At 41.0% G+C, this 26,389-nt stretch overlaps 1 protein-coding gene and 1 pseudogene across 13 annotated transcripts in view; both read left to right on the top strand.

Annotated features, from left to right (window-relative positions):
• The window catches only part of LOC110988328 (SID1 transmembrane family member 1-like), a 203,106-nt gene that overhangs the window by 41,063 nt on the left and 135,654 nt on the right, over positions 1 to 26,389 (top strand). For all 13 annotated transcript variants that reach the window (XR_015426620.1, XR_015426619.1, XR_015426621.1 and 10 more), the window contains 4 exons: positions 5,387 to 5,470; positions 13,496 to 13,598; positions 15,208 to 15,285; positions 19,930 to 20,023. Coding sequence is in view for 9 of the 13 variants with exons in the window: in XM_087141957.1 (XP_086998083.1) it covers positions 5,387 to 5,470; positions 13,496 to 13,598; positions 15,208 to 15,285; positions 19,930 to 20,023 (359 nt within the window). In the remaining 4 variants the exon portion in view is untranslated. The remainder of the gene's footprint in view (positions 1 to 5,386; positions 5,471 to 13,495; positions 13,599 to 15,207; positions 15,286 to 19,929; positions 20,024 to 26,389) is intronic.
• On the top strand, positions 16,895 to 19,929 carry LOC147797835 (uncharacterized; annotated as a pseudogene).

Raw genomic sequence — 26,389 nt, 5'->3', positions numbered from 1 at the left:
GTTAATATACGCATGGCTGGAGTCTCCAAAATCAGACAAAGGGACCTGGGCCTTGTAACAAAGACCCTACTCAGAACAAAAGACCATGCTGCTGGGAATTACCGACATTTTTTCACTCTCAATAGGGGAGATGATCCAGCCTTGTTTTGAAACTGTATACCACGGTTTGTGGCATTTAGAGAGATTACCACCAGGGACAAAAGCGCTCCACCACCGCAGCAATGAGCCACACAGCACCGCTGCATGCTCATCTGGCCCCTATTGAAAAGAGGTCAGCAGCAGCGCACTGTGCGAGGTTCATGAACAAAAGAAAGTTTTATAACATCGCACAATGTGGGCGCTTTTTACAAGGCCACAGCCTGGCTGAAATACATGTACTCGGGCATCAAGAGATTTTGTCTGTAACTGACTTCCCCATTTGAAGCAAGATATGGGAAATCAACCCTCCAGGTGTCATACCAACAACAGATTTGGCTATATTTTGATTCTTGTATGTAGAAACTGCGGCTTGTTGAGCAGCAAGGTCTTTAAGTCTCTTAAGAGGAAGGTCAAAGCCATCCAAGATTGTACGAGTAGTGGGAAAGGTTCTCTTAACCACTTTGTGCCGAGGTACCTGGTTTCAGGCACATACATGCACAAGTAGGCTTTACACATAAAGCCAGGGAGCCCGAAGCCGGACAAAAGAGCTACACATAGGCCATATAACAAAAGACTGTACTCAGATCAAAAGACTGGATTTGCCAACATTTCTTCACTTGTCAATATCAGAGGAAATTGTTCATTGTTTTGAACGATGGCATTCAGAGTGAGCAGATTACCACCGGTGACAAAAGTGCTCCAGCGCTCCAATGATGAGTGATACAATACCACTGCACACTAATCTGGCCCCATTTGAAAAGATGCCAGCGGTGCACTGTGCCAGTTTCAGGAAAAAGTAACTTATGTAACACTGCATAATCTGGGCTCTTTTTACCAGGCGGCAGGCCTAGCTGAAATACTCGAGCACCAATAGATGTTGTCTGTTAGATTAGTATAGACACCAGACAGTCATTCGTGTGGGTGTAAATGTCAAGTAAATGAAGTTATGAATTTTTGAAAAATTTTGAAAATGGAAAATCATGAAAAATGCCTGTATGTGTGTGTAACCTGGAAAAATAGCTCAAGATCAATAAAGGGAAAAAACTAAAAGAACAAAATCTAAACGTGTGGGAAACTCGCTTTATGGCAACAAAAACTAAGTGAAATCTTTCAGGGAGGGATCATGAGATTACTCTACAAATAAAACTACAAACAGAATTTAAATTTTTGCTGCTAAATCTATGAACCAAATTAATTTCGCTAAACAAATTTTAAAAATAAACTACCCTGGTTTTAATTGAAGACTTTAACAAACAGACTGAGACCTAGAAAACCTAGATCAACCTGATCGAGGCCATCAAAATTTGAACAAAACCATAGACCAAACTGTAAAAGTACAAAAAAAGGATGAACGAATCAAGTAACTTCAATTAAATAAGAAAACCAAATAAAAACAGAAAGACCAGAGTGAATTTTAAGAAAAAGAAACCAAAAAAAAGAAGACCGACAACAGTGCTTAAAAGGAAAGTTACAAATCAAAAGCACTTAAGCTTAAACAAACAAGTCTACAGCAGACCAGATTTTCGAGGCAGAACTTGCGAATAAAGGAGCAAGAAAAACATGTGGTGTGCTCACTTCACTGCTGACCTGCAAACTGAGAGGCTACTTGAAAAAGGCATGGTCAAGGAAGTGTTCTGGCCCTAATTTGCATACAATGTAAGGGGCTGCCCAGCTAAAACCAAGGGGCACAACTTAACTCCCTCAAGGATGATGCAAGGTGTAAAGGGGATGTCACATTAACCACAAACCTTTTGAGGGTAACACTCCTATATGTATATAAAGTACAACTGGAAATTGCCTCTGCCACATGTGCATGGCCATTTTAATTGAACCCAGCAGGAAGTGGTTAAAGTCTCCAGGCGAATAAAAATGCACAAGGTCTCTGTCAGGCCGGATGGCTATTTCCCTCCATTGTACATTAATGAACCTGATCCAAGTTACAGTGATACTGTGAACTTCTGTCTCACTTACTTAGGGCTAGGTTTAAAGTTTGATATATACATTGTAAATTGTAATTTATAACCGTCAAGAAAAATTGATCATAAACAGGTAGCCTTGTTTATACACCATGAACATATTGAAGTTAAAGGCACATGGACCAAGTGAAACTAGAACATCAAAGATTGTCAGATCATCTTGAAACCTTGTGTAGTACAATACACCTACTTGGTCCATTTTAAAATCCTTAATTAAAAATCTCTGGTGCATAGAATTTGTCTGAATTTGGGCAGTGCATGTTGTAAAGGATGTCTTGGAATCTATTTATACATGTACCGGTTTTCCTTTGCTTCACATTCAACTTCGACCTCAATGGCAACATCACAGAGATCTGTCACATATAGCTCCTGTCACTGGATTTCTTCTCTCGTTCATTGTGACAATTTTCTCTGGCCTGTGCTTGTTGTGAGGGACTTTTGCTCTATGGAAACTTGCATGGAACAGCTGATTGTTTCAGCGTCAACTTATGATATTGAAAACTTGAAAAGGAGAGAATAAAGCTACCGGTATATGTATGTTTAGATTAAAAGTATTTCATTCTGACAGTTTTGCAATGCATGAGGAATTCTTAGAGAAAGCAAACTTATTCACTGTATTAAAATGCAGCCTGCATGTATATAGAACCTGTGGAGGAGATGATGGAATGACAGTATTTGTCATGGGAGGAAAACCCCTAAGAGATACAGTCCTCTCAGGAAAACCCACACAATCCATTTGGCAATTATGTGTAAAACCAAATCCAATGTACATGCAGTGAAGTCCGAGTCACATCGGACTCTACACTGACTTTTCAATATTCGGTCATAGACTTGTCAGTATTACTTGGGCAACATGTGTACATGTACATCAGACTCTTTACTGACTTTTCAATATTCGGTATGGACTTGGTATTAATACTGATATTTGAGTGACAAGTCCATGACCAAATGTTGAAAAGTCAGTAAAGCGTCTGACGTTACTGGGACTAAATGCAGTGCATGAACCAGGGTCTCAGAGGCAGGAAGGTGAGGAAAGAACCACTGTGCCAATGTGACGGCAGTGGTTACTTCCTTCTTTCCAACAACTAAAACTTTCTTTGATGCTCATCCTGACCATACACTAATAGGCAATACATCTTCATTACTGCAACTGTACATGTAGGCCCAACTTATGAATACAGGCTTACAGTATTGATGCATTGTCAACTCAAAATATTGTAAACAGAAAGAGTTCCATAATAAAGTTCTCTAATTTTCCTATGTAGTGACTTATGTGACCCCTATTGTTACAAGTCAATAAAATGGGAGAGGACACGTCGGCTAAGATTTCTTGATGTCGGTTTATTTCTGAAAAACGGGAAAGGAAATAAATAACAAGTCTTTCCTCGTCTCTGGTCAGCATTGGAATAACTGTTAGTATTTACAAACTGAATCTAAATGAATAAAACAAATGAATTACAGCATACCGGTAAATAATTTATGTCTTAACTACATAAAGGACATACTAGTAAACAAATACTTGAAGTAGAATGAGGTGCAAAATGACGGCTTTTGGCAATTTCCTGCCAGACCGTATCTTACGGCTGCCATCTTGGAAATTTACACCAAAATTAAGAAAAATCACTTCAAAACCAAGAAAATATTGAAAATAAAAGAATAACAAATTGACCTGGAAAACGGGAAATGGAGAGGAAATAAATAACAAGTCTTTCTTCGTCTCTGGTCAGCATTGGAATAACGCCGATGAGGGTCCCGTTTAGGTCGCCTATTCAGATTGGCTGATGGATTGTAATAATAAGAGAAAATATTTAAAACCAAAAGGGTAACGGGCGAAACTACAAAATTATGAGGGGGGATCTTTTTTCAGTTCGGTGACACAAGCCCCAGATAGCAATCATGTCATCAAAGCAGTGAGAAAGTACTTAAAATTTATCAGACCAGTCTCATAGGGTTTGTACACAAGGTATCCAGTGAACAAGTTCCACACTTTTCATACAAAGAGCAATAAGACAGATCTTTCCCTGTACACAAAAGAGAAATCTTGCCATTATTACGTCTGGTTATTTTCAATGTTACTGTTTGTAATTGTACAAAAGACACCTGACGTTACTATTTATATGTGTATTGTTCATAATCCGATGGAAGAAAATGCCCCTTGCAGACTACAGAGCTTGATGACGGCCACCACTTTTTAACGTCCTTGAACATTTAGTTTGTCCGTCTTATTGTCAATGGCCACAAATTTTGTCTTTAGGGAATCTATGTCCACCCCTCTGACCACAGCCGGGCACAGCATAACATGTACAGGGCATAATTTTTAAAATACTCCTTGACTGCAACTCTGCATTTACATGCAAATTGCCATGTATGTACAAATGCTGATTTTCTTCCAGGACCCTTGAAGGGCGGCCTCGTATGTTGAACAGCAGAAAGTCAAAAGTCTCCCATTACTGACTGATAATGCAAGTTTAATACTTGTGCATTCAAACTTTCCAATTAATACATTGCACATTAGTGCTCACAGACAGGAATTTGCTATTGAAAATGTGCAAACACTTGAAAAGTTAGATATCAGTTGGAAACAAAAATTAAAATTGGAACATTTTGCCTCTCCAAAATTTAAAAGGTTCAGTCTACTGCCTGCAACCTACGCAGATTACCAATACATAAGTATTATTTCCTGGTCCATTACTTCCAGTTGCTAAAATCTTGATCACTAATAGTGCATCCTCTCTCACTCGCTCCCTCGAAGGCGTCGGCCTATTAGTCCTCTTTTTTCCATAACATGTTGTTCCAGTGCTGAATTTTTGGGAGTTTTTCCTTTGCTAACAAACTTAATGAATTACACAGCTATTGGAGTAGTTTATCCACATTAAAATTGAAATATGCAACAACCCAAATGTGCACTGGAACATACATAAGGTATACTTTTTCCACAAAAACGTTTTATGGGAAAGGACTCCTTGTAAGCTGAAAATGGTACTAGTATGAAGGTGTTGTTTCAATTTTCTCATTTAGGTATTTAGGTTAGGTATAATACAAGCACAAATTTTTAGGCTGGACTAATGCTGGACTTGGGCTGATGTTTTGAGTCTTTAGGCCCAAATATCCGAATCAGAGTCACCCAAACTGAGTTTGAGTTTGGGAAATAATGGACTCAGTCCAGACTTGAGTTTCTCAAGTCCCACTATAGCACTTGCCCTCAGATTTTGGAAGTATTGAGGGTGCATTTGTTTTTAATATTTCTGTACTTTATTTCTTGACCTTTTCAGTGCCCTGTGTATGACCAGCATCGCAATGTTGAGTTTCTTGGTCAGTTTCAAACTGTTACAAAGCAAGGAGCCATCACAGTGCAAGTAAGTTTAAGGGAATAATTTTGTACTTGGCCAGTCTTTCATGTGTGTTTAAGACTGGCTCAAAGGCATGCAAATAGTCTAAAAGATTCTTCTTACACTGACCTAGTGCCCACATGGCAAATGCTGCACACTCACAGACTCTTGACCAATAGGAATGGGAAATAAGAACCCGCTGCTTCACCTGACTCGGACCGGCCAGCCGACCCTTGCAAGCTCGGTGGTTGAGTGGTTAAGACGTCTATACTAGTAAGCAGGAGGTTGTGGGTTCGAGTCCCACCCGAGTAAGCTTGTGACTTTTTTCGCAAGCTCTCAGACAAGCACTGAGCATACAGTGTTTATTGATATATACGTTGGGTAAGTGCAAAACCTGTTATATAAATCAATAGAAATGGATTAAACTGTCTCATATCCAAGTGTCAGCCAGATTTCGCTCAGTGGGCATCATCAAATTGCAACGGGCATTGTCAGTGTTTGTACAGTCACAATGCATGGAAAAACCAGGGATTAAAATGATGATTACATGTACATTTTAAATGCCTGCATGGAGACTACTTCAATCCATTTAATAATTAATCCCAATAGAGTTTGTGTCATTTAACAATTAGCAGAAAATCTCCAGTTAATTTGATATGACCACTCACTTGCACCAGTCCACTCAATGGAAGCAATGCTAGTCTTTGCCAATCAATCACTTAATGCTATTGTGTGGTGAAGATTAAAAAACCCATTGTATGGTTCATCAGCTGTGACTTGCTATAAGCAAGCAGCAATACCAATGCAGAGATGCCAACTTTCAAATGGAAAAATGTAATCCCATCGCCTGATTCCGAATTACCTATTACAAATGAACATTTCAAAAGAAATGCATTCAAACCCTATGAGTTGAAGTTTATTATAAAAGTCATTATAGTTAAGGCCCCCAAAATAGTTCTGCTTCCGGTTTCCCAACTGACCCTAATTTTTTGGCAAAACCTTTAAATTGTTATCAGCAAGTTAGAAAAAAACCCAACAAAACAAATCAACAATATTACAATATATCTTGCTTTCTTGTTTTCACAGAACACCTCTCAACAACTTAATTTGACGTTGATAGGCTTGTATTTAAATGTTTTCCTGCTTCCAACATTCACAACTTTTAAAATGAAACTTCCATTTTTACCACAAGTTCCCTCCACGTTTTGCTATGGCAGTGGTGAAAACCACTTATGCAGTGCTCAATGCAATGAAGCAATGCTGCAGTGGTTCCTGTCACATCATTGCCAAAGAAGGCATGGTGGAAGTGCACCAACCAGTCTATTCAATACATGGCAAAAAAAATTGATGTTACAAGAAGATTTCTCCGAGTAAATTCATAGAACTTGATATCTTGTCTACGTATGTATTTTCTGTGCTCATGAATTTAATTTAATTTGAGGTTGTATTGCTCATACTTGAAGCAAACATGTCCACAAAATTTCCTGCAGCACCACAAGATGTATTGCCTGCCCCTGATTGAGTTGCATCATACACGCTGAACACACTATATATGGACACTGTTTGCCAGTTTCCCCGTTGTGATAATCTGACTGGTGTTGTGCATAATGGTGTGAATTGTTTACAGATGTTGCAAACAATTTTTTTTCACTTTTGTAGCAATGTTTGGTAGCTTTTGCCCCCATTCAGTCATCTCAATAAAATTTGACCTCCTAAAAAATGTCCCGACCTATCAACTTTATTTTTGAGAGGCATGTATAATACATGCAGAGGTTTTTTTGCCAAACTTAAGTTACATGTTTTTCCGTTTTTCATGTTTTTCTCAATGTTGTAAGATTTGACATGGTCAATATTCACGATTATCATATCACAATTACATGTACATGTGCTCCAAAACACATAGGCTAAGGCCGTGTCCGAAAGGGGCTTCCAGAGCTACGACTAGGTCTAGTGTCTGCACGTCTCCACACATTTCCAATGGAGTGAAAACCGAGACCTAGCTCTAGACAACAGATTCAGATGCAGCCTAAGCTTCTCCATGAGATGTTGCAAGATTTCATTATTGAGATCTCATCTTGAGATCTTCTGTTGACTTGTTTCCATTGTGCAAAACAAAGTCCAGTTGTTCACCTAAAATCCCAGAATCAAATCCTTGATTGTCTTCCCCTAATCAACTTAGCATGACCATGACATTCAGGACTCCTCAACGTGTTTAATGCTATCTATATTCATGTACAGTGCATAAAAAGTGCAATCGTACCTATTTCCAAAGTTCATCACCAAGTCAATCAGGGTGAGCATGTGCTTCAACGAGTTTGTTATGCTACTCATGCACCTTGGACACACAAACCGTGGAATGCCAGAGACACATTTCTGATGTGCACATTGAGAGGCCAGGTCCAGGCACATATATACACAACTTAAGGTTTTGCACCTTGGAATTGGAAAACCTTGATTGTATAGTCATAAACGGACAAAACAAATTGTAAAAATTATGCCTAAATTGTACAAGTTTGCATCTCTGTCAATGACCTCAAAGTAGGTGAGACCCTAATGGCCAGGGTGTTGGCTTGTACATAATGTAACTTAGCTGGGTAGACTGCTAGAAAAATTGTACACATTTTAAATTTAACAATTGACTTAAGTTGAACCATATGTATTCGATAGTAACCAATTTACTGTGTAAAAATACATTTAGTAGTAAAATTATCTGTCAAGTACTTTTCAATATGATATTTAAAAATATGATATACATGTATGTGTGTATGAGCATGCCCTTGTCAGCCTTGTGTTTGTAAAGAAATTTTGGACCTATTCAAGTTGTTGAGAAAAAAGCGTCCCCCAATAACTATTGTTCCACATGTTTGTAGTCCTCACAATTACATGCCACTGTGTGAGTGGTTGAGATTGTTTTACCCGAAAACAAAAAAGGTCCATATAATGTAGAGTTTCAAGACATCATTTAGACTCGCACACATCCACATAATACCCTTCTCATCTAAGATACATGTATGCTTTGAAGAGGGGTTTGCGGGTCATGGTTTTCTGTCATAAAATGAAGAGAAATAAACAAGGAGATTGTCAAATCTGTAGCTTGAAGGAATGTTCACAGTGGATAGAATCAAATTTGCCTGCAGTTTTATTGACTTTAGAAAAAAAAGGAATACCTATGTATGGTAGGTTCACCATCTAAAGTGAAGATTTACTTGGCATACTCTGAAATTGGTGTGTGGCTTGATTTAGATGATACCCAGATGCCTGTTGAACCCAAAAGGTCACAGGTTGATGTCATTGTGGTTAAAACTATCTGCTTCCTAAAGCAGATAGTCTCCTGCATTCATATACCCCTGCCCAGCCTACATATGGAAATTCTCCATGTGCCTATTACAATTCGCTGAAAAGACTTGATTATGCATGCTGCCCCTTGACCCTCCACAATGCACTGCGATCCCGCTGCTATGTTAGTCCCTCTTTTCTCAGCATCTATCATTTACAGACATGTCTTTTATGGCATTTTTGGAGTTTTGAGTTCCATACCTTTCGCGTTTGTGAATTGACTTTATTCCTGTTATGAAATAAAGAGTGATTCCTTATCTGTTGGTAAGAGTGCTTATTCTCATATTTTGTTCTTTGCATGCTGTGTTTTTGTGGTTCTTTTCTGCCCCTTTTTTCTGTGCATCATATACAGGTTTGGGTCTGACGTACTGTGATGCGTTGTGTGGTGTGGCCATTACACAGGGCTGGCAACCCTTTGTTCTCTATGTGGTGCGTGCGGCCCAACACTACATGGGTTTGGTTGCGGAGCAGGGCTTGGTGGGCTACCCCGCTCCTCTGCGGTGCAGTTTTGCATTATCCAATTTGCGGATACCTGTGATCATGATTGTCAGGAAGTAATGACCTGTTCTTCTTTCTTACATGCTGCAAATTCCAGGCATTGCTGCCTACCGCATCCCGGACGAACCTGTTGACCGATGGTCCAGCCGGCAATTGGTTCCACAGCGGGTTTGCCACACTCTGCCGCTTCTGCCATGGGTGAGTCGGCGATTCAGCATGGTGCTCAGCTTCCTATTGCTTCGGACGATGATGCCCCATCCGGACAGCCTACCGTGTCTGTTCCATCCACAGGTTTTATGTTCATTAATGCCTACGGTAGATGTCATTGCCCTACCTGCAGACTCATCGAACCCTCTGATGTCTGAAACTTCATCATCGGAGGCACTCAGGCGTGTAACAGTCAACCGCAATGTCTGGATGGGCCCCTCTCTCGCTCTGACCGATGTTCACACCTTTCAATCCAGTACCCATGCTTCGACCGCCCTAATTTGCCGACTTTTCGTATATTCTCCCACTTGATCTGGCCACGCCCACATTGCCATCTGGATGTGAGTTTTTGTGGAGTGGGCGGGCCAAAGATTACATACTGTGACTGTTGTGAGGTCTGACAAAGTCTGTCTGCTGTCCGCACTCACTTTTTTTAATGGTTGGCCATGATGGCGTTTTCTGACTGCGCCTAGCTTAATTGAAACGAAAAGGCAGTCTTGGCATGTATTTGTTGGTTTTACTATTTTATCCACGCGTTATCTCTATGCCAGCGAATAAATGGAAGTGTGTTAGCACTTCGATGTATTTCGAAAGTACTTGGTTATGGAGTGGTCTTCAATCTTTGGATGCTCCCTTTCCTGCAATTTTTGTATTTTTATAATGCATACGGAATGATCTTAATTCCCTTTGCATGTAATGATATGGCCGTAGTCCTCCAACTTCAGGATACAAATGGCCACATCAAACAGAGGGCACATCAAACAGAGTACAATCGTAAGAGGAAGGACACGAAAGGAGTTGGAACTTTGGGCACTTCAAAGGGTCCAATGATGGTTGCCACCGAGTCAGACGAATAATAGAAGACATTCCAAAAATGCCCGGTTTTTGCCTGTGTCTTAGCCGGACAAGCGGGGCCAGTAATATCCTAGCAATACTTGTAGTTTTTTGCTTGCAATTAAATACAAATTGTCAATATGACCAGGAAATAGAGAGAGGAAAAATTCCTGATATTAGACCTACTTTTTCCATCATAAATAAACTGTGTAAATTTTGATACACTGTGCCATTATCCTTGCAAAGTTTGTAATTTTATTCTCCGTCCAATACATCAGTGTTCAAAGACTTGGTACAAATTTGGCTAAGACTGGCCAACAAAATGTTCACTACTACTGGAAAGCTTAGTTCATTTGGAACAAAATGCACTATTTCAGCACAGGGAGTGATCGTGAAATCTCATAAAATATGCTTTGTACAAATACCATAATGAAAATGATTTAAACAAAACGATTCAAACAAAATCTTGTGAACAACTGAGCTATTTATTCCCAAAATAACTCCAGAAGAAAGAGCTCATCAAGTGCAATGACTGTACATATATATTTAGAGCACACAGTGTAATGCAAACAACTGTGCAAGCATTAAATTTGATGTTGTCATGAGATCATACCTAGCACCAACAAAGGCATGAATATTCAATTTCCTATACCTCAGTACACAAAGTTTTAAGGATGCAGATTACCATCGATAAATTGCGGTAAGATCATAGGGTACAAAGGGGTTTTGTGGTTGTGAAACAGATGGTCCGAAGCAAGCATTCACTGTGCTCTGGCTATGGACATACCAGGCATGCCAGAAAGCGGTAATTGGCCAGATGTTATAGCCCGGGTAGTTCAAACTCCTTCTGTGTCCTTCCTCCATGGTTCAATGTAACAGGGCTCACTTATTATGAATACATACATGTGGGCTCTTCCATTCCATGCCTCCGGGATCTGAGGCACCGCCTCTCAAGACAAACACAGCAACAAATTAGAGCTCCAAGTGGTGTTTAACGCTCTTCACCACTTTTGACAACACCTAGTGGGTCGTTCTGTTCGAGTCCAGAGCGACACTCCACGGCAAGGACGTACATCAACCGCCAGGACGGCACTCGCTCCACTGAACACTGCACCCTTGCGTGGCACCTCTTCATGTGGACGAATGAAGAAGAGATCACCCTCCGAGCCGTCCACATACAGCATAGCAGTGACACTCTCTCAGGGTGCCGTCCAACCAACAGGGTGGATTCTTCGCCCAAACGTGGTCAGCCATATCTTTACGAATATCGATCCCCATATTGACCTTGTCGCTTCCACCAACAAAACCTATCTTCCGAAGTTCTGCTCCAGGTTCCCTCACCCACAGGCATGGGCGACAGAGGCACCCTACAGTTCAACTGGTCGGGCCTTCTGGCATATGCCTTTCCTTCAATATCCCGTGCGACCTGTCCAAGATAGAACAGGTGCCATGTTGGGTCCTCCTCATCGCCCGGTTCTGGCCTCGCCAACCATGCTTTCCGAGACTAACAATACTTCTGGTGTGATGGCTATTGGTCCTTCCACCCAGGGAGGACATTCTTCGTCAACCCAAGTTGGGGGACTTCCATCCACCACCGGGAGATCTTCACTTCACGTGCTAGATTTTGTCCAATGATCACTCAGAATGTTGGGCCCTTCTGTGGACGCTGCATCCATGACGGCCTGGGGTTGATGACTGTCCACTCGCATAATTTACATCAGCCAACTGCAACATTTTACCAGATGGTTCATCGACCACGATGTTTCTTCAACCGAAGCTCCTGTGAGTTCTGTCACAGACTTTCTTATGTATCTGTTCCACTTGGGCCTCCAGATTGCCACCATCTGCAACTACTGGTTGGCCTTAACAGCCGTTTGTTTGGGCTTCAGCGATGGATCGATGGTCTCTGATAATGCTTCTATCCACCATCTTCGTCGAGGAATGTTTGTCGAGCGTCCTCATGTCAAATGCCTTGCTCTATCCTGGGACCTTGGAAGCGTCTTACGTGTTCTTGCCAGTCCTCCCTCTGAGCTGCTTTCTGCTGCATCTTATCTCCATCTCAGCATCAAACTGGTGTTCCTCCTTGGGTCGTTACATCAAGACATGGAAGACACAGTAGCGAACTGCATTCTCTATCGATGGCCGAAGGTCACATCTTCTGGGAGCTGCATGGGGTTCACCTTATCCCAGCCATCAAGTTTTTGACGAAAAACCAGTCGCTTACCTTCCAGCCTCTTGACATATTTGTTCCCGACATAGCCTCACTTTCGGGAGGTGACTCTGACAAGAAATGGTGTCCAGTTTGCACTCTTAAGTGGTACCTTGCCAGGACCAAGCGTTGCCGAGAGTCTAGCTCTCAGCTCTTCATCACTACGACAAATCCCTTCCGTTCTGCGTCAAAGGACACTATTACCCAGTGGATGGTATCGGCCATCATCTTCGCGAACCGAGACTGGCCAGCATAACATGACGAGATGGCCCGATCTTGCACCATGGCCCTCAATGTTCGGACCACTTCTGCATCCTGGTCATACTTCAGAGGAGTTCCTCTAGCAGAAATCCCCCTCCACCTTCACCGAGTGCTATCTGAAGGATGTTCTGCAGAGCGCAGCAGCCCTTGGCTGAGCAACCTTGCACTCGGCAGTCCAGACAGTGCCTAGCACTGTCTCGGGCCAGACGGTGAATACTTCATCGTAGACATTTCTTTCTTCTGGTGAGTGTTCGCTTTTAGTAACTACACTAGCTCCCGTCACCAACCCACCTCCAGGGTACGGTGCCACTCTGCATATGTAGGCTGGGCAGGGGTATGTGAACGCAGGAGACTCCTCCCCCACATTAGTGTGGGTCGGGTCTCCCAGTGATACTTACCCCTGCCCAACCGCTCCCACCCGTCCTTCCCCACTTTGGCTCCAGGGGTTTTCTCTGCTTCGAAAAGAAGGATGAACATGGCGGCGGGATCGTACTACATTGTAGAAGGTCAAGGGGCACCATGCATAATCAAGTCTTTTCAGTGAATTGTAACGGGCACATGTGAAATTTGCATATGTTGGCTGGGCAGGGGTAAGTATCACACTAGGAGACCCAACCCACACTAATGTGGGGAAGGATTTTTATTATCTCAAATTAACATCATGGATTTATTCATGGACGTTTCTTTTTTTCTCTCTCTTTTCACAGAAAACAAATTATCCAGGTGGTTATTTCTTTGTGGTTGTAGTGGTGCAGCCAACAGATAAAGACTGTCTCGGAAAAGCTGTACACTTGGTGCCTATACAAAACAGTAAGATGTAATCAAAGTTCTATTTAAAAAAAATTTAAGTGTTTATGTAAATTAAGTGTCAATTCATTACTCTCTTCGAAAATTTGAAAAACTTTATGCTTACAATTGCTTTACAAGAATATGTGGAGAGCAAGTTTCTGTAAGAGCACTCATATTTCTATAAATATGAGTACCTAGATGTATTTGATGATGTACTCGGTATGCCATTTTTAAACCGAATGCACTAACCCATACTCTCACATGACCTACTAGTTGTGAGATAGTAGTGCACCAAATAGATGCTGTGAAGTGCTCAGAGATGACACAAACTCTGTGATTGACTTAAGAATTCCAGCAGTTGCTGTTTGTAATGAGAGAACTGGAACATGGAGGAACAATGCATGAAAGATCCCACACTAAAACCAAGCTGGAGGTCAAGGCTGTGAAACTAGGAAAGGCATTGTCAGAAATTTGTACCAGAAATAAGCAATGGAGCAGCCTCTCAGAGCCTACATGTACATATAGGAACCTAGATAGAGCCGGGCATACTCCTCAAAATGATGAACCTCCCAGCCTGTCATTGTGATGGTAAGGAGCAATGGACTACCGGTAGGTTGCCAAAGCAGAGCATGCCCCCCTACTAAAATGGCCTATTCAAACCAGTTGATTTTTTAATTGGATTTAATTGGAATGTAGTGGGTCCAGTTGGCAATGAAGTGGTGTTCATTTGGTTTCAGGTGGTGTGTTTTCTCTCCCATTCATTTTCTCTCGTCAATTGAAGATTGAAATGGGATGCAGTTGGTTTCAATTGGATTTGTTTTCAAATGGGAATCAAACGGTATGCTTTCTCTCTGTCTGTTTTTCTCGGTCAATTGGAAATTTCAAGTTGGACGCAACTAGTTCCATTTGGTTTGCTTTCAGCTTGGTTCCTCCATCAAATGGATTTTTCTAATGGGACTCAATTGGTTTGAATTGGCATTCACATGGTGTCAATTGATTTGAAATGGTCCAACAGAGAAGAGGGCCAAATTTACTATTCAAACCAATTGAACCCAATTGGATTCCAATTGATTCCAAGCAAAAGCAATTGGTTTTGGAATTGGTTATTGAGTTGGTAAGTGAATTGGATCCAATTAAGATGTGAATTGGATCCAATGGGTAAGTGAATTGGTCTCAATAGGTAAAAGAATTGGACAATTTCAGTAGGGCCCAAAATATAATTTGTTAGATGATGTACATGTAACTACAAGGTCACTTTTACCACCTTTTTCACCATGAAACCTATTATATCCCACCAGCCCATAGAAGAATCTGATCTTGCGTTTTTCATGTTCTGTTGTTTGATATTTAAAGCATTAAACGGCTTTGTGTACAAATGATACTTCAAAAAATATCAAAACAAATGTAGTTTTGTGCCAGTTGAGTGTTTCCCACCCCACCCCTGAATCAATCTCTGTATTCAAGAGAACTGAAGTGCATCGAATTTTGATTAATGATAAATTAATTGAATGATTCTTGTACAAACTGGAGCAGCAATTTTCAAATTTGCTGCCTGTGAGTTACAAACAACTCTGAAAACATAGGGTTTTGTTATTGATAAAGAAATCATATACTTTTTGTTCTATTGCAGTGACCTCCCAGTTTGTGTTACACAGTGACAAAAATCGGAGCAAAGAGATAACAATAACTGTAGAAACGATTTTACCATGTAAGTATATGAAGATAATGAGTGTTGTTTTGTAATGATCTAAGGGGTTGTCGAAAGGGAGGCATTGGGCCAACACCTAAATGTTATCAGTATATTATGGGGAAAGACCACACAGAGTGCAAAAATTTGTGATGACTTTTATAAAGTTGATTTCTTGATGGGCCAATATCTCGAGAACCATATGTCCGTTTGGGTTGGAATTTGGCTCAGACAAAGCCAACATGTGTTGTAAGTGAAAATCTGGGTGATGTCTGATGTTTCTTCAGAACAAAACAGGTATTTTCAGACTTCCCTTTTCAAGACTGTTTATAGGAAAACTAGATGTGCTGATTGTTTGGGAAATTTTATGATTTCCTGTGGTGTCGTTAGAAAGTATGACCATAGATTTACATATTAGAAAGTGTCTGATTGACCTGATATTCACTTAGTATTACATGTACATGTAGAGCCTTCCACATCATACATGTAGCTCTCCTTCACTTGTTGTACGTGGAGGTCAACAGGATGGCAAGGAGCTGGGTATTATTGATAACCACAACCTTTGCATGACTGACCAGGTCAACAGCTTCTATCATTCATTCCTTCACTACACTTGTGGCATTGGCCAAAGAAGACAATATGTTGTGCTCATGCATCTACCAAGTTTTATGGTCAGTGAGCATGGAAACATACAGCACCAAGTCTCTGGAACAACCAAATAGACCCTATTCATACTTCTGATTTTCTCAACATTCTTTGACTTATCTTTTTAAGTGATATGTTGTGCTCATATGCTTTGTTGTATTCATTCCATACTGTATTAAGGTTTACATTCTTCACGTTTTTATACAAAGTTTGCTCTACTGCTCCATTTTTATCTGTTTTGTACCGTACTGGTGGATTATATTAATATTAACATTCATTTTATTGCAATATGATCGACTTGTTCTCATCATGCACAGTTATGGCAGTTGTGTGTCCAAGCCTTTAAAGTTACCTTAATTGACTTTATTGCTCTATGTCTGCTCAGGTCCTGTTGACTTTTATTTCCTATTTTATTTACTACTTTTTTGGGATTTCTTCTTCACTCAGGGTTACTGCCCAGACCTGTAAGGTATTTTAGCCATTCTTTTAAAGCTGTTATTTTTATTTTTATTGTAGAGTGCTGAGGGGCTTTTGTGTAAAGTGCTACATAAGCTTTTTGTGTTATTATAGGTTTTCCTGGCTTCATGAATTGATAATACCAGCCTTTTGTTCATGAGCAAAATAGAATGAACATTCAAAATCCCTCTTTCACTTCTGCAATCCAGTATTCGTTTCAAATTGTAATCAGTCTATTTTTCTAAATATGCATATGATTTTACATGAAGTGTTTTAAAGACATACCTTGTCAAGGATTGAAATTTATTTGTGTTAATGGAATTTATATGTGTAGAAATGCATTGTGAAATGTTTGAATATTTATGATTGAACTAAACAGATGTACATGTATGTAGTCTTTTGCAATATTCAAACTATTGTATAAATCCTAAATAAACACTGACACTGATGAAAACCTTTCCTCTTGTGCTCAAATTTTGCTACGGCTACATCATACACTGAAGTAAAAGTTCACATAGGCCTTCTAAATATGGCCTAGCAAGGGAAATACAGAAAAATCCTGGAGCAGAATGTCCTCATTGATGCCTTTTGGGCTGACAATGCTGCCCACAGAATCTGCAGGTAGGAGATACCATGGGTATCAAGCACTCAACAGCCAGATCAGTCATCGGTGTATACCTCTCAGATGGTCATCAGAACAAGCTCCTGGAAGGAGGACCCCCCCCCAAAGAAGATTGACAGTGACATGAGAGATTTTCTTCTACATTATGTAGATAAAACCTCCTAACTTCGCAACAAATTGTGATCAACCATGAGCTGGTCTCCCAATAAGCACTTTGTGACCACTAGTGCCATAGCTAGAACTCTAGATGGGTGTGCTTGTAAATCATTAGCTGGCAGATTTTCCCAGAGAATTTTGCCACGTGTATTAGATGCACAAAATAGATTGTAAACTGGTTTCTACAGGTTGGTATCCTTAGAGACACTCTCGATGACACTAGATAAAACACGTGGCCTATCAGTCTCATCGTTGTGCTTCTAATAGAGAGCCAGCAAGACATGCTGTTCATGGCCAGAGAAAAAGCAACAGTATCATGTTTGCCATTTCAGGTAAAATTGGACTTGGGGCTCACAGAAAATCATCGGAGATTTACAATACAATAGACTTTTGAGGGGTTCCTAGTGATAACTGTAAAAGAATGTGATATCCTATTCCTTCTGGTGGACAAATATATCTGATACATGATAATGCTCGGCCTCACATTCCAGCCAAACTACCCCTTCATGTTAACAAGTTTACCATCAAGCTGTTGCCCCCCATATTTGCCATAATTAAATCTGACAGAAATGGCTTTCACACTCGGCTTTCAAGGTGGGAGTGAAGCGCACATTGGGCCTATGTAAATGGCAGGACAGATTTGGATATAGGGCTGTCACAGTCCAAGCTGGTGGATACATGCAAGTGTGGAGATCCTCAAGATGGCTGCACTCAACATTGGAGAGGTGACACCTGCAAGATGTACAGCCTGGTACAACCAAGTGTGAGCAGATAATTTCCCTTATTGCATTGGTAGACGGATCATTGATGGATACAAATGATAAAATGAGAGTGAACTTTCAGAAATATAAATAGACAACAAAGAACCAAATAGTACCTGATCCCTTTGCAAAAACCTTGACTAGTTACATTTTCCAAATATCCTGACAAGATTGTTTTGATTGATATTTACCTTAGATTTTCATTGACTTACACTCACATAATTATAGGCCCTAATTTGCATACAGGCCTTTGAGTACAAGCACACTAGTCTTGGTGTAGTGGCAGTACATTCATTATCAAAGTTGTCATGATTTGTGTAACCCTGTATATCCTATTTGAATTGGATGCAGAATTTGCTAATTCAGACAGCAGCAAATGAAACTGAATCACTGAACTGGTCACACGAAAGGACAGAATTTCAGTCAATAGTATTGCACAGTTTGATGTATTTGGCAATGAATCCATCAGACCAATATCCCAATCACATTTGTAATCTCTGAAATGAAACTAATGCATGTTCATTTATTTGAAGGTTGCAAAATTAAATCGAGGTTGTACGCCATTTAAACATATGCTGCAAATTGTTTTTTTTTTTTTACAAATTAAACTTCTCATTTTCAGAAACTGGCCAGGAGAACTTACATTATAACTTTTGATTGTGATATATGTGTGAAGTAGCTTCAGGATGACTTCGCCCTCAAATGTTCTTTCAATTTTTGATTTGCAGCATTTTCTACAAAAGCTTATTTACACATTACATTAAGTTAAACCCTCATCAAACTTCAGGTATAAAGTAGAGTTCCATTAAGCATAATCCCTGTAGTAATGTCTTGCTGATGATGTCATCCTGGGAATTTTCATTAGACTTTTACACTTTGTGCAAATTCCATACTTTGTTATTCTAGATTGTACATGCATAGCAAGTGAACGTTTCCTCAAAGTGTCAGGAATGTGGAAAAGTTATATGTTTTGTTGCAGATGCAGAAATCCTGTTTTTGGTTTTATTTAGTGTTGATTTTGTTAATACAATGAACCATTATCAGCTGGTACATGTACACAATGGCAGGGCTCCTGTTGCTGTGAAAAATCTGGAAAAATCATGGAAATCCACAACGTGACAAATATCTGTTTTATTGTATTATGATTCTTTATTCTTTGTTCCAATTGAAATATGATAAAGCACAAAAATATTTCACAGTTTTACCTATATTTGGGTTAAGTATAGTATATCTTAATATGTTAATCATTTGTCATCGGTAAGCCGTGGAATTTGGTACAGGTAAAAGGTTTTCTCCAGTGCACATGTATGTAATCTGTGTATAGAGTACATCAGGGGAAGTGTACCATTCAAATGAATGAAGGGCACTTATTACATCAAATTGTCCCGTGTGTTACTTCATACTTGTCAAATACATATACAGTGTGCTGCTAAACTTAAATGATCTTCTGGGTTTTCTCACATCATTCACTTTTTTATTTTATTTGTGTTAAGCATGCATCAACGTCTCCTTTACATATAATTCATTATTATTATTTGCTGTCATTTGGTTGCTCCATCAGCTCTGTCTTGTCAGAATGGTTGCCCCACATACACCGTAAATGTGTATTGTTTTTTTTTTAATTCAGATGGAGTTATGATGCTCTATAACTGATCACTTAGAACTAGATGTAACTGCAATCTAAACAAAGCTCAAACTGCACTTCAATTTGATGTTCCACTGAATTCAAATGGATGGAGTATTTTTGTATTTTATGACAATCATATTGAATAACATATACATGTACCTTATGTAATTCTCAAATATAATTAAGGGATACACAGTAATGTATCCACTTAATAATCTCCAAGAGTTCAAGAAAATGAGCAAGAATTTCCCAGAATGAATTTATTAAAGCTAATCAAGGGGGCGCATATTGAAGAAAAACAAACCAACGGTTGGTTACTGTGCTTTTAATTCCAATGTAAATTGCATTAATTGTTACCAAATATCTAAGATGGTATGACTGCCTATTTACTGTTGCAGTATCTGAATACTGGAAACCCATTGTGACCACTGTGGCTGTGCTGTTGTCCTTTTACGTGATAACTGGCTTCATCATACTTGTTCAAAGCAAAAGGTAAGGATTTCAAGAACTGACCTGCAGGGGAAGATTTTTGCTACCCAGCAGCTTGTCTGCCAACTTGACCTGTCCTGAGTATCAGTACTAACAGACTGGACTGGTGCAATGTTATGCATTGACAACATACCAATCCTGAACCAGACAGAATTGGTAATGCTGGCTATTACCAAATGATTTGCTCATGGCAATAACAGAGCTACCAACCTTAAAAATTAGATTTCATCTCTTACATATACTTTATGTACATGTAGGCCTGGTCTGGAAGTGAACATCATAAAATTGCCATCCAAAAAGAGGGGAGCCTATGCAACCATGTTGTGGTTGTACTCTGAGAGACTTGTATATAACAACTTTGAGCCAGTGGCCCTAATTGACTTTAAGCCTTTCATTGGATACATTTTGTTGTATACACGTACATGTATACTGCACTCAAAGAATTTCCCACTTATCCTAAACTAGTCACTATATAGGCCCCTACGTTAATAGTTATCATGCTTGGGCTTATGGAACACAAAATAATTTAGTGCATCTGTGTCCCGTATACCACTCAGTCATTGGCCCATGCAACCATGTAGTGGTTGTACTTGGAGAGACTTGACAACTGTGTGCAGCAAAGGTGGTACGTGTACATGTATAACTTCAGCCTTGTGATTCTGTGTTCCACGAGAGTGAGCATGATAATGAATTTATCTTCAAGCAAACTTGACACACAGCAAAGATGTTACAGGGGCCCATGCATGCAAATATGCCACGTTTTAATTTACAGTAAATTTTGCAGTTGTGTGTTTTGCTTTTAGCTTAAAATAGTGCATTTTGTGGAAATAGAACAGCACATTACGCGGAATTTGACATAGACCGTGCAACACAGTTAATTGTCATACCTCTCCCATGGATACTGTCTGTTCATTGCCTGAATGATCACATGACAAGGTGATGAATGCGAATATCACTCGTGTGATAAACACTGGGCTAAACACTTACAAAAGGTCCTTGTACGAAGGGTTACTATTTTCTTACAGAGGCTTCCAAATTCTTTCCTTCAATTCCCTTCACGAGGTTAAACTAGGAGAAAGGAGGAAGATGCTGAGGTTGAAAAAAGTTGTTTCCTCCACGGTCCATTCCACTCAACTCATGGAAAAATGAATGATGCCATGCGCCAACATCCCATCATTACAGCCTAAACGCCTGTGAATATATTATGCAATCGACTCGTAACGATGTGACGCTGGACTGCCTTCAAAAGCTGTCCGCAACTCGGTGCATTGAATCACAACAATGTCCTGTTAGTGCCTGCCTATATACAGAATCTCAAAATATGTAAGCCAATTACAAAGGCATGTCAATGCTGGACCGATGAGGCAGCTGAAGAGCTTTGTGCCTGCTTCGATTCAACGGACTGGGATCTATTCTTTGAGGGTCACAACACTGTGAATGGAGTTCTGGACACCGTCACTGACTACATTTGTTACTGTGTGGAGATGATAATTCCCATCAAGGAACAACTAATTTATGCTAACGGCAAACCTTGGGTCACAAGTTCAATGAGGAACAAGGAAGCATATCTTATGTGAGACCGAGAGAAGCTGAAGGAAATGCAAAAACAAATCAACAAGTAGATTAAGTCAAGCAAACTAGCTTTTAAACGCAAACTTGAACATTACCTCTCACAAAATAATACCAGGGCTGCAGATGATGCTGTGATCACAGGCTTTTTGTACAGCGATCCTGAGGACTATATTGCTCAGGTGAACGAGTTTGTCAGTTCTTGCGGTGATCACTTCTTGTCCTTAAATACAAGTAAAACTAAAGCTAGTGTTCCCCAGCAACACCGAAGAGTTCCACCTGCTGTTTGACATTGGCCTAGAACACTGCTCCGGCGGCCCCCCAGGCATCTCCCTTTTCCCCACGTACTGAAGTCACTGGGCTGGGCTCCCCGCAAGTGCCGTGGCCCGCCCCACCTAGTGCACCGTCGAGCCATGACACCTGACTCCCTCTAACCCTCTTTCGGGTCCTGCTGAGCTTAACATGGTTTTTACGTCTCTGGGTCTTCAAGCCACCCATCCGTGGCTCCAGCTTTCAACTGGATTTCACCGGGTCATTGGACCTCATTTCTCCTAGTCTCTCTGCCCAGAATAAGCCATTTGCGAGTTAAATTTGAATAAAATCTGGACACTGAATTTGAACTCCCCAGACTAAATACACTGCTGCTATACCTCGTGATTCGGGGCTAGCTTTTACTTAGCGACCACCATGCCTGGAATGGACTGGTTCCTTTGTGCCCTTCTTTTACATTGAGAACAGTGTATTGTTGTGAGGTGTCTCTTATGTAACTAAGGAAAAGCTTGCCCCAAATCATGAGGTATAGCAACAGTGACTTTGGTATGGGGAATTCCAATTGTTATGTTCTTTGTGTACCAGATTTTATTCAAATTAACTTGCAAAAGGCTTATTTTGCAGCCCCCATTGACCTCGACTGGGACTGCTCCTCGGGCATTCTGCGGCCCTGGCTGCCACCTCCGCCGCCGGGCTGCCCACCACTATGTGCTTTAAGCACATCGCAGCTCGGGCTTTTAATTGGCATCACCGGGTCATTGGACCTCATTTCTCCTTGTCCCTCTGCCCAGAATTGTGCAGTTCCCATTGACCTCGACCGGGAATGCACCATAGGCGTTTCGCCTTCCGTGACCCCATCTGCTACTTCTGCCATCGGGTCGCCCGCCACCGGAAAAGGCAAGCGCTTCTCATCTTCATCAAATTCCTCGACTACCACGAACATACCTCTGCGGCTTGAATGTCGGCCTTCCAGTCCATCAATGAAGTTCCGACCTCCATTGCTCGCCGCCTTGGTGTTGACCGCCATCAACCTCCACTGCCCCAGACTCGTTTCTGGTGGACTGTAGACCCCTCCGCCCTCTCCAGCTGCTCTGAATCGCACCTGCCAGGTGTACTCCCTCGGGAGGAGGCCACTCCCCACGGGGCTGCACATGGCTCTGAATGAGGCACCGCCCTGTCCCCAACCGGGCAACCATCATTGTCTTCCAAAAAGAACGAAGTTGATTCCATAGGTGCCCTCACTCTGTCTGATTGCTGCCTCTGTCTTCTTCAGTGAGACATGACTCAAGTGCTTGGTCTGCCGTTAGCCACTTCGCTGGACATCAACCATGACTCGTTTAAATGACTTAGCATGACTGGAATCTTCCGGGCCAATTTTTCCAAAACTTCTGGTTGATCGTTCATGCATGGAGATATTCTAGTCTCTAGCCAGAACTTGGCATGTGTCCAAGTCCACTCCAGCCGCTCAGCTACCCTACTAATCTACGGGCACCCTCGGCTCTTGAATATAGCACAACCTTACTTCAGTCGAAGCAAAGTCACCGTGTCTTTGGTTGAAGATGTCACTGGTTTTATTGGCGTCCTCACCACCTGTGACATATTCCAGTTTCCGGATCCTCCGTGAGCCTCCCTTCCAAAGGAAGATACCAACTACGCCCGTGCCAGTCAAGCGACCACCCCACATCTTGAGATACTCTTGCTACCGGGCTCCCATTCATGAAGTAGGCTCTTTGCCTTAGCAACCGCTCCCCCTTGTAAGGCCGGAGCAGCCCTGGACAACGTCTCCTTGTCACCTTCCCTTTATCTAGGGCCTTCAAGCAGAATGTCTTGGAGACAACTACTCTGTTGAACACAGTGGAACACTGTTATAACAGGGCCCTTGGAACTTTACAAATTCCTTCCTTTATCAGTTATGGAAAATAAATGAATTTCAAAAAAAAAGAAATTCTTTGTCATAAATATGACCTTGCATTGTAAATTATAAAATTCTCGTCCTGTCTGTCTTCAATTATACATACATTGTCAGAGTACTTCGGGCACCCTCCTCAATGAACATTAGCCACTGCCCCATTTTTTAAGGCGGCCGTTACATGCAAATGCAACCTAGCTAGCTTCTGACATACAGTACATTACAATTGAAAGTTAACCCCAAAATGGGAAAATTATTTCACATTTTTTCTCTTCCCAGGGAATTCTTTTTCATTTCACAAATTGCGAAAAAGTGTGCCAAAAGTGGGGAAATATTTTCACACCTTTTCACACAAGTGGGAAAATTTTTTCACAGATTTTCCCCCAAGTGGGAAAAGATTTTCTCTGGAAGTGGGGAAATAATTTTGCAAGCTTTCTTCATTAAGTAGTATTTGTGCATGTACATGTACATGTGGACATCAGGAAGTTTTTTTCTCTGTGGTTTCAAACATGCGCATCTCTGAATACGGAAAGTGGAGGAAAATCAGTCTGAGAGAAAAGTTCTTCAAATTCTCAGGAATTGTCAGATTACTTGAGGAAGAAAGCATTAAAATTTCAACGCAGTATGTTTCTTGGTTTTGAGCACAATACAATGCGACAGGCAAAATCAAAGCTGGCTATGGTGGAGGTTGGAGACAAGCACTGAACACCAAACAGCTGAATTACAGTAGATTGCCGTTTTAACGCTGTCTTACATGTCTTATAAGCGTTTCAATTAACCCACTTGGATGGATGCTTAACATGTGCACCACATGTGTGCACATGTAAATGTGTCCACATGTTGCCATGTATGTGTATTATTTTTCCATGTATTGACAGGTATTATAGAGGTGTTATACACTGCTGTATATTCACTGCTGTATATTCAAGTGTTATACACTGCTGTTAAAAATAACTTGCGCATTTGACTAAGCAAGCCTCTTTCTTAGGAACTCCTTGCTCAATAAAGACTGACACCAACTTTATCTAGGTTACATGAAGTCTTTGTCTTGGTCTCTGACCTATTTCATTTCTACCCCTCTTATCGAGGTAAATTCCTTTGATGGGAAAGGAGAGTTCTCCTTTCTGTCCATACCTCACTACAGGCATGCTAGAGACTCTGAATGATAATGCCATCTCCGTCTTTGAGTATGTCTTACGGTTTTCTTGCCTTTTTTTTTTACTCTGCCGACTAAAGCTGCATTAATGGAAAGGACAAGGGATCATGCAGTTTACCTGCAGACAATCCACATGGCAGGGTCCGATGACGTAGTGGAAGATGCACTCTCCCTGGGATGATAGAGCAGCCTTACATCAATTTCTTCACTTCCTTGAACAATGATCAACTTCCCACAATCTTCCTCTTCGGCGGGACTTTCTAGCAATGCTAAAGCCATGGTTGTCTGGGACATTACTGCCCACCTTTCAAATTTGTGACAGCAGATTTTAGCATTGTGTTATGTGCGTCGATAGTCAGACTTTGGCTTCAGCTAACGCTCCTGCGAGTGCTAAAACAGAACCTGGTATTATCAGTGCTCTTATTAACAAGGTTCGACTGTACATGTGTATCTACAACTCATATCTACACGTCAGCCCTAGCTGCCATACACGTTGGTTTGAAAACTGCCCTTAACAACATGACATTCCATTACCTTTTGTATGATATGCTTATCCATTCGTTGGGAAATCGGTCTGGTCATAAGACCTAAGCTAGGTTCTCTAGATACTTTCTGGTCCTTCCTTTGAACCCTAAATAATGTCAGGTTGGCCTTTTTCCTGAAAATGGTTACATCCTGAGGAAGCAGCAAACTATAGGCTCTCCCCATTGTCGAAGGCCGTCTATGTTGGGAGCTGCATGGTGTTCACCTCATTCCATCAATTGGCTTCCTGACGAAGAATCAGGCTCCCTCACCTGATCTATCCAATGTCTTTACTCTCTCTACCTCCTTACATCCTGGAGACGATGCGCATAAACTTTGGGTGCCTGTTCATGTCCTGAAGTGGTACCTGACTAAAAGGATAGCATGAAAGGGACGATATTAACCCCATCGCTTATCGCTTTTGTGAGACCACACCTGCCAACGGTGTCAGTACACTATTGGCTGCTGGACAGCTTCGGCCTTTAGATTTGTTAATCAGTCTGGCCATTAAGCTCTGATGAACTTAGTCATTACTACATCAGGGTTCATGGCGTAAGAGCAGGATCTGCATGTTGGTCTTACTCTCGAGATGTTTCCATTGCAAACATTTGCAAAATTGCATGTTGGAAGTCTCCTACCTCCTGCAACTTGAGGGATGTCCTGCAGAGTGACATCACAAATGGCAGGATAATCCTTCTGTCGACAGCACAGGTCAAAGGGACCACCTGAAGGACAGACGACAAGTCATTATGAAGTTCCTTTACCATTTCTTAAATTTTCACATTCCTCCTTGTTTGTATGTAAAAGTGTATTCTCTGCATTAGATGTGTCGTCACCAGCCCCCACCTACAGGAAGACCAGTGCTATTCTGCACATGTAGTGACTGTTTGGGTAGGTAGAGTGCCGTAGACAGTCCTCTCCCGCCTGTCTTCCCCTCTTTGGC

Source organism: Acanthaster planci, linkage group LG10 (assembly GCF_054643075.1).
Source record: "Acanthaster planci isolate LZ-2023a linkage group LG10, COTS_SCS, whole genome shotgun sequence".
Taxonomy (NCBI): Eukaryota; Metazoa; Echinodermata; class Asteroidea; order Valvatida; family Acanthasteridae; genus Acanthaster; species Acanthaster planci.
The sequence above is the reverse complement of the archived record's forward strand: the minus strand, read 5'-3'. Positions and strand labels throughout refer to the sequence as shown.